The 8,996-nt window shown below is 40.2% G+C and overlaps 1 protein-coding gene across 1 annotated transcript; it reads left to right on the top strand.

The window, feature by feature from the left end:
- Positions 1 to 3,742: 3,742 nt before the first annotated feature.
- On the top strand, positions 3,743 to 4,552 carry mespba (mesoderm posterior ba). The gene has a single exon (XM_061067664.1). It carries the CDS (start codon positions 3,743 to 3,745, stop codon positions 4,550 to 4,552), a length of 810 nt encoding a protein of 269 aa, XP_060923647.1.
- Positions 4,553 to 8,996: the final 4,444 nt, after the last annotated feature.

The raw sequence follows: 8,996 nt of genomic DNA on the forward strand, positions 1-8,996 counted from the left end.
CACCCCCAGATAAGTAGATCGGATTTGGCTGTATATCGGACAACGCGCGCATGTAACTCTGGAAGCTAGACAACAACTGGAGATGACGTCTTTGCGCATACATGAGATCATCAAAGTGTCATTTTTAAGGTTCAGTGTGTAAGATTTAGGTGAAATGGATCTATTGGCAGTAATTGAATATAAATTATCCTTAGTGATGTTTTCATAATGTTTTTCATCTAAATTTTTAATGTTTTGTTTTCTTACCCTAGAATGGGCCCTTTATATATAAATACTTTATATTCACATCTGGAGTGGATCCTCTCTACGGAGGCAGCCATAATTTTTACAGTTTTCAAAACAGGATAAACTAACCATGTTTTTGAGTTTTTACGACAACTGAAGGTTGCAACAGGTTCTTTGGAAGGGGAGGGTGAGGTGAGGGGTATTTCGCTGCAACATGCAACTTCACCACTAGATGTCACTAAATTCTACACACTGAACCTTTAAGTTGTTTTACTTTCCTTGATTACATTACATTACATGTCATTTGTCTGACGCTTTTATCCAAAGCGACTTACAATTAGTGTGCGGGCCCTTTATGTTCAGTATCTTGCCCAAGGACACTTCGGTATGCAGATGGGGAAGAGTGGGGATTGACCTGGCAACCTTCTTGTTAGAGGACGACCACTCTACCCCCTAGGCCATACCGCCTATGATACATTTCTATCTTGTTTGATCATCTATTTTAAGTCCTTCTACTGATCTTTTTTTTATTCATAGAATCACTATTTGCCATGGCGCCAACCCACCTTCCCCACAGGAGTCATTTATTATGTCTAATTTGATCTTATTCCAAGCAGAGGGAGATCACTGGAGGTTGTGCTGGGGTTGATAGACACGGGAGGCTCAGACAGGTGGCAGGCAGCCCAGCCTCAGAGAGAGAGAGAGAGCCGGCTGTGGGTGGGCATCCACCCAGAGGTGCCAAACTCGCAGCCAGGCTCCCACAGCCTCACCTCGGTCAGGGTGAGCTGCGGGGTCGCACAGCGGGTTCAGCCCCAGTTCACCCTGCCCTCAGCCTGACACAGCACACGCACATTAGTATGTATCGAGCATCACGTATTTTATCCTCAGTCCATTCAGTAATATAACACATCTCATTCCACCTCTCACTATTCAACCTCTTTCTATGTGTCATCATTTGGATCCCTGGAGCAGACAGGCCTTCAGTGCTGTGGTGAAAGCAGCTCCAGGCTTCTATACAAATCAGACAAACAGCATTCTGGACAGTTTTTTACATTTTCACTTGATTCCACAACGCTGCAAGCCAGTGCTCCATCAGACAGGATAATACCTTGATACTAAGCCAACCACAAAGTGCTGATGCTTCATGGAAACTGAGCTGAGAGAAAGAAAACGCAATCCTCCCCTGCATTGAACAGGGTTAGGATTCAGGACAGGTTTGATGTTAAGAAGATTTAATAAACAATAGACAGAGATGATGAAAAAAAGATGACTCCATGCCATCAGACTGGATGGGGAAAATAAAATGAGTATCACTACACTAACTGAACACTCACCCAGACAGGAAGAGCACTTAAGCAAATGTGTTATAATGCTCACCTTAGTTTTGGTTATAAAACTATATAGAGATATTAATACAGAAACAAACAGTACATAAATACAGAAATTACACAAATTAAAACTAAATTATAATCATCATAAAAAGAATGATAATTCTTATACTATCACTGGTACTACATCTACAACTACTGCTACTACTAATACTGCTACTACTACTACTACTACTGCTATTGCTACAATGCCTAAATATAACTTAATTTATAGAGAGCTTTTCAAGTTAACTCAGCCCACTTAATAGAATTACGAAAAAAACAGGGAAAATATTAATAGAAATGCTTGGTGGGGGGTAGAGACACTGCTAGTGGTATTTGTGAAGAGGAGGGTTCTGAGTGAGTACATCGTTCTTTCTCAATAGATCTGAAGTTGTAACCAAATTATCTTTTGCTGATCTTCACAGCGAGAAAATGAAAGAAAAACATGGCTGAGTAAAACAGAAAAGAGAGGAGCGATGGGGAGAGAGAAGGTCAGCGGTGCCACTATTTACCAGCATTACCAGGTTCTCACAGCTGAGGTGTGAAGTGACGCCTCCAGACTCATCAGTTCTCATCAGCGTGAAACCCTCACGCCTCGGCTTTAACTGGATAATACAAGTCATTATGCTTCATTAAAGCTCTGTGTATTTACATTGACATTTTAATCACGTAGGACGTTGGTTTTCTTATCCAGAGCATCAGGGAACTGCAGCAGTAAAAGCCTCACATCTCGATGAAAGGTTAAAAAATGCAGAGGGTCAGAGATGACAGCTAAGGCCTGAGTTGCAACGACTATAAAACGATCGTGCTGGTGAGAAACGGTGGGAAATAAAGAAGAGAAGATGAAGAGAAGTGTAGAAGTCGGTGCTGTCAGGTTCAAGGTTGAAGTGAGGTGAGGAGAAAGAAGAAGGGAGTTAGGATCTGATTGTCTCTGCTCTCTAAATAACCCGAAATCTGCCAACTTCTGAGCCACGGACACGATGGTATCTTGATCCCAGAACAAAAAAAAATAGAGCAATATTATTTACCCATATCCCAACACCTCATATGTACGAGTCCAACGATCCTTTTGTTGTGTTTCTCAGCCACAAAGTGAAAAGTACAGTGTGCACCATGTACATTATACTGCATATTTTAATCAAAAAGATTTACTCAACATATTTAACATCCATATATTTTGGCTTGGTTGCAAGTTAGTGATGGAAAAAGGACTGAGGCTATCCACAAAATGTGTCTGTCTGTATATCTATCTTTATATTTATATATATATATATATATATTGTATATGTTAGGTATGTTGACATATACTTAGATTAAACATTAACATGTAAACACAGTGCTGGGCAATAACAAATATAAATAATTATCACAGTATCATTTTCAGCAATAGCAATACAAATAATCATGTATTGATATATTGCTTATCCATTTTTTTTAAACTCGAAATAAAAGACTGTGAGACACTTATCATGCGAATAAGCGACTGACATTTTTATCTTTATATCATTTTAGGTCACATTGCTCAGCCAGATGTATTTAGCTTGATATTGATTCATATTAATTTAGTTTTAACTGCTCTTCTGATAATTGTTTTATCAGCTAGTCATAAATTCGTAAAAACTTAATCTGTGAATTTTTTTTACGTTTTTGCAGTATATACACTCTTCACACTTTCACACTACATTATATAATTTGCTGACCAGTGTTTGTAGGCTGTCGTTTAATAAAAAGTGAATGCAGGATCATTCAAAACAAACTCTATCCCTTCAACATGTGCAAAATGCATCTAATACCTGCAGGGGGAAAAAGCCAGAAAAAGCAAAGCTGTTTATTGTTTTGAGAAGGAGTCAAAATTCACACTTCCACTCCTGCAGCTGAACTTTCCCAGACACAAGAGGAGAGGGAGAGGTACAGAGGCAGGGTCCCACCGAGGGTGAGTGTGTGTGTGTGTGTGTGTGTGTGTGTGTGTGTTTTCAGGGGCTGTGGCCTCAGCCCTCCACAGTGATGGTTTGTGAGAATCTGCGGAGGTGTCACTTAACACCTCTGTGGCCTGGGCCACACTTATAAACCAGTGAGGAGGAGCTGAGCAGCACTCACAGCCTCACTCCCAGTCTCTCCAGTCAGACCACAGAGACCCTCCACACAACATGGATACCTCCTCGGTGCCTCTGCTCAACTATGGCTTGCAGTACCAGTGGTGCTCCGACTCCGACCTGTCCAGCATCTCCTCTTCTGAAACCCTGTCCCCTGTCCACTCTATGGACTCCAGCCTGTCTCCTTCCCACCAGCAGCCTCCGCAGTCCACCCCTAAGATGACCAAAAGTGGATATTCTCAGAGCCTGGGGTCCTCGCCCTGCTCCCTGTCTGGACGTGGCCGGAAGTCGGGTCGAGCCACACGGATCCGCAGCAAGCAGAGAGAGAGCGCCAGCGAGAAGGAGAAGCTGAGGATGAGGGATCTGACCAAGGCCATTCATCACCTCAGGTCCTACCTCCCACCCTCAATGGCCCCTGAAGGACAGAATCTGACGAAGATCGAGACCCTCCGCCTCACCATCAGGTACATCTCCTACCTGTCGGGCCAGCTGGGCCTCAGTGAGGAGGTGCTGTTCGAGCGCAGGGAACGGGGAGACCCCTCGCCCAGCGACACCCCCTCACCTGACATCCTCAGCTTCTTCCAGAACAGTTCCATGGGAGGTCAGGAGGCCCAGCTCCAGCTCCAGAACCTGAACCAGAGCTTGTACCCAGCCCAGTGTCACAGCCAGAACGCTGTGGTGCACTCTGGGAGCTGTAGTTTTGGAGTGGATCAGTACAATAAGCAGTACAATGAAGCTCCTCGGGGAGATATCAGCATGGATACCATCCTCCACCAGTCTCCTCCAATAACTCAGTCCTGTCAGGTATGTAAACATTTACACATTGTCTTTCATGCAAACCTCCATCAAAAAATCACACAGTAATTCTAATTTTGTGCAAAATACTAATAAATCTCTTGTTTTTTTTGTAAACAGATGTATGGAAACGACTTCTACATCCCGCTGGTTCCGAGAGAGTATTGGGGTTAAACTCTCCAACGCTGTGAGATCATCATCCAACAACAGACACAGACTACTTCACTGTTTTTTTACTGCCTCACTGTGAATCAAGTAATTTATTTGAAATTTAAATGCTATTCTACATTTTATTTATTTGTGTCCTATGAAATGTTCCTTGTAAATAATCATATGTCTTAGAACTATTTTTATATTTCTTTATACCACTATTTATAATAAAATATTCAAATGTCACCATGTTTTGTCATTATTGCATACCATCATGCATTTCAGTTTCTCTCATTCATTATTCATGCAGGTGTCCATAATTTGTGTACCTCAGCTTCAATGGGAACTGTGTTAATAGTTATTAGTTGGGAATAAGGGACTTGTTAAACAAAGGTTACTGGTTCTAATCCAGTGGGATTGTGTTTAGCTACACAATCATACGTACACTAACTATATGAGACAAGATGAAACTGGTGCTTATGGAAAATGTCAGAGTGCCGAGACACCAGAGACAACACACAACCAATCATTTTAAGTTATTTCTTGATTTTACACCTTCAATTGACTATTCATTGACAACTAAATAACTGCACAACAAACTTTATGTCAAAAAAGCTGTCAGACAGATGGGAACACGCCTTGACCCAAGGTTTCCCCCATTATTCTCCCCTATTGGCTGTAAAATCGCAAAAGGATTTTCTCATATATAGTCTGTCTTCAAAATGCCCATAGAAGCCATAAAACAGTTGATGTATGTTCATGATTAACTTAACAAGTTTAAATCTAAGATAAATTCCATAAAACATCATACTACATATTATATTGTATTATTATTCTCCTCCCAAGAATTCTGAAGCAAATTGTATATATTTTATATTTTTTATTTATACAGTAAATGATACAGTTAATTCAAATGTAACTACTAAAGATGATAATGATAAAGAAAAGCTACACATAATCGTGAATGAATCAGAAATTCGAATTAACTTTCAAGTATGTTTTTTTGAATTGTTTTGATTACTTTTAACCAGACATTTGTTTTATTGCTTTATTTTATCTGTTATCTTTCATTAACTTGTTAATTAATTTGTAATTGCACTGCATGTGCTTTTTACTTTTTAAAAGTGTTTTTATAAAACTGCTGTATAAATTATTTTGTAAAATTATGATACAGTTCTTGTTTAACTATGCATTACTTTCCAGGGTACTGATAGGTAGGTAGCTAGGTACAAGAGATGGTTAATATATTATTTTATGACACAAGATAACTATGGAGAGATTGATAATTACAGGGAATGATAATTTTCTGTTATTTCTTGAACAACAAGGGAGTTTGTCATATAAAGTCTCTCTTAAAAAATTGTGGGTTGCCAAAGAAATCATAAAACAGTTAATGAGTGTTTTGATTAACTTACAAACTTAAAGTGAAAAGAAAAAAGTCATTTGGATTTCAGTGAAGAGCGTCACTTCAATTAAACATCATAGATATTACTATATATTTTTACTTTCCATGCCAAGAATTGTAAAGATATTTTTTATATATTTTATTTATATTTATACAATGAATACAATAACTAAAGAAAACGATATAGAGAAGCTTCACATAATCATGATTGAATCAGAAATTCAATTTAATTTCCAAGTATGATTTGTTTTATCGCTTCATTTGATCCATTATCCACTATCCATTATCTTTCCTTAACTTGTGATTTAATTTTCTACTGCACTGCAGGTCTTTTCTATCGTCTCTGAAGCACTTTGTAATTGTGATTTTACAAAACTGCTGTATAGATTAAGTTTATTATTATCATTATTATCATTATTACTACTTATGACAAACTGTACATGATACAATTACCTCAAACACTCGATCAAATCAGTCAGACATATATAGAACAATTTAAGTAGTCTCCTCTCTTGGCCTGAAGCATGTGATATTTCAAGGTGAGCAGACCTGAGACCAGCCTCTGCCACAGGTTATCTAGTTTATTTAGTGTATCTCTGTTAATGTGGCTTAGCAAACACAGAGAGGTCCCTGGCACCGCTAAGTCTAGACTAAGATGTAAGATCCTGCCTACGCTTTCCCCCCTTGCTCTCACCTCCGGCCTTAATAACCCTCTAAACCCAACGGAGAGCGCTTTAATATTCATAGAGAAGTGTGGATCTGCATATCAGGCTGGAGAATTAGGGCCGAGTGTTTAGCTTGCCACATACATGCAGTTCATTTGATATGCAAGCAGCAAACCCAACACAAAGCCTTAATATACTCACCCAGGTCTTTCATCAGAGTAAAGCTAATAAACTCCCCGGGCTAAAGGGGTTTGGGATGAAAGGGTTAGCACAGCGGTGCTGATTATTCACTCATTACATGTGAGTAAACACCATCAGAGCTAATGTGGATTAAGAGAAGCAGGATCCCCTCCATCATCAGCCTGGGAGGGAGGAAGACAGTTGACAGCCGGGGAAACTCATAATGCTGAAAGAATAAACAGACAGCAGTTTATAAATAATTACAGAAGTAAATAAAATAAAACAAAATAGAATTATGAATCTACTAAATATATATTAGGACTTTTTAAAGCTTGTGGGGTTTTTTTGGCCTAAAAAGCTAAATGATGCCATCTGCACAAGGTCAGATGGAGGGTTAAATCGATTTACAGTATATGTAACAAAACATAGATTGATACGGACAAAAATATAAATGTTGATTTGATACTTGTTTTAATGTCCTGCCACAGAAAGATGGTGGGGGTTCAAAAGTCGCTGTGGGAACTGGTCCTCGGGTCAGCTGTCACGTCTGGTGTCACCTCACACCCTTTCCAGCTCTAGAAAAATAACAAAAACTTAAAAACCACTTCAGAAAACCCTTTTTTACCAGAAGTTCAACAAACTTTTCCTAAGATGAATTTAATTATTGACTTGTAGATGGTTTCCTGATACAGACGTCCAATTCATTCATAATCTTTTCTGTCTGTTTTTGTTACATAAGTGAGTTGGTGGAGAGCTGCGTGAGACCAATTCACACGTCCCAATTATGGGTTTCACCAGGAGTCAAATGTGACGCGGTGGTTTGTGGGAACACGGCTCAGGACTCACATCCACAGTCCACACCTGACGTTCTAATCCACAGACTTGTCAGAGAGAATCCAGGAATCAAGTCTCGGCGTTCAAAAGTAAAAAATATCTCTACCAACCTGCAAAACTACGAATGACTGAGAGGACCTGGACTGATGCAGTGATTGATCTGTGAGGTGACACCATACAGTCAACATTAAAAACATTAATATAGCAACATCTGAAAATTAGTTTCAAATGAAATATGAATATGATCCGATACAGAAGATTATTTATCCATGTTTACGCTTTAATTTGAGATGACATGCATAGAAAGTATAATTGTATTAACCTTTGTTCCTTTTTTAAACACTACTGTGGAAAAACCAAGTGCTGAGAAAAAGAATGACAGATTTTTAAAGAGCATTCTACCACTGAAAGTCGTACTGGCTCTAAGAGGCACACTTCAGCCCAGTAACTAAAATATATGACGTTGATCTTTGTTATTGATGCTGCACATTCTTTCTATATGAGGATCCAGGTTCCCAGAGCAGTGAGCGTGCTCCTGTCCAAACAGGACGAGGTGTAAACTCCTCACACCTCACACCTCCCAGCTGCCCAGGCACACTTCTCCAGCCTGAACTCGCAGGGAATCAGATACCAGGGCAGAAAGAGCCGGATTAAACCTGATGAATTATGATCAGTGTCACACTAAACAATATCTATATGTGGATGTTTATAGGACAAGTGATTGATTATTGAAGTTGTGGTTTATTTTCCATTACATGGTTCTTCTTCTTTCATTGGAGCGATTGATCCGATATTGTGGCATCTGTGTGTTTAACAGTGATTGTGTCGGGAAATTATTGGATACTGGTTATAGATAAATTAGCAGCTTCCAATCACATCCAGTGAATCACCAGATTTCAATTCCCTCAGGTTCAGAGACAGACCTGTGACCCAGGTGGACGCCCTGTCATGGCAGGGTCATGTTCCCAGGATGAGGAGCGTATGGTGTGAATCGACATTATGATGCTCGTGCGAGCTGCCGGGTCACACTTTGTCTTGGAGCTGGCCTGTTTCCCATGGGACCCCCGGCCTAGGTGTCAGCCCTGCTCCCAGAGCCTCTCAGGAGCAGGGGAGGCTGCCGGAGGTGCAACCTCACACCTCCCACCACATATATGGAGCAGCCTCCCTGCACCTCCTCACTCTCCTCTGACTGCCTCACCAGCAACACACTGACAGCTCACTGCTCAGGGAAGAGCCTTCAACCGCAGCACCAACTTCAACTGAACCTACTGCAGCAGCC

This window comes from Limanda limanda, chromosome 3 (genome assembly GCF_963576545.1).
Source record: "Limanda limanda chromosome 3, fLimLim1.1, whole genome shotgun sequence".
NCBI lineage: Eukaryota > Metazoa > Chordata > Actinopteri > Pleuronectiformes > Pleuronectidae > Limanda > Limanda limanda.

Excerpts from the sequence above, each read along its gene's own strand:
- mespba (XM_061067664.1), top strand. The coding sequence starts at position 3,743 with ATGGATACCTCCTCGGTGCCTCTGCTCAACTATGGCTTGCAGTACCAG.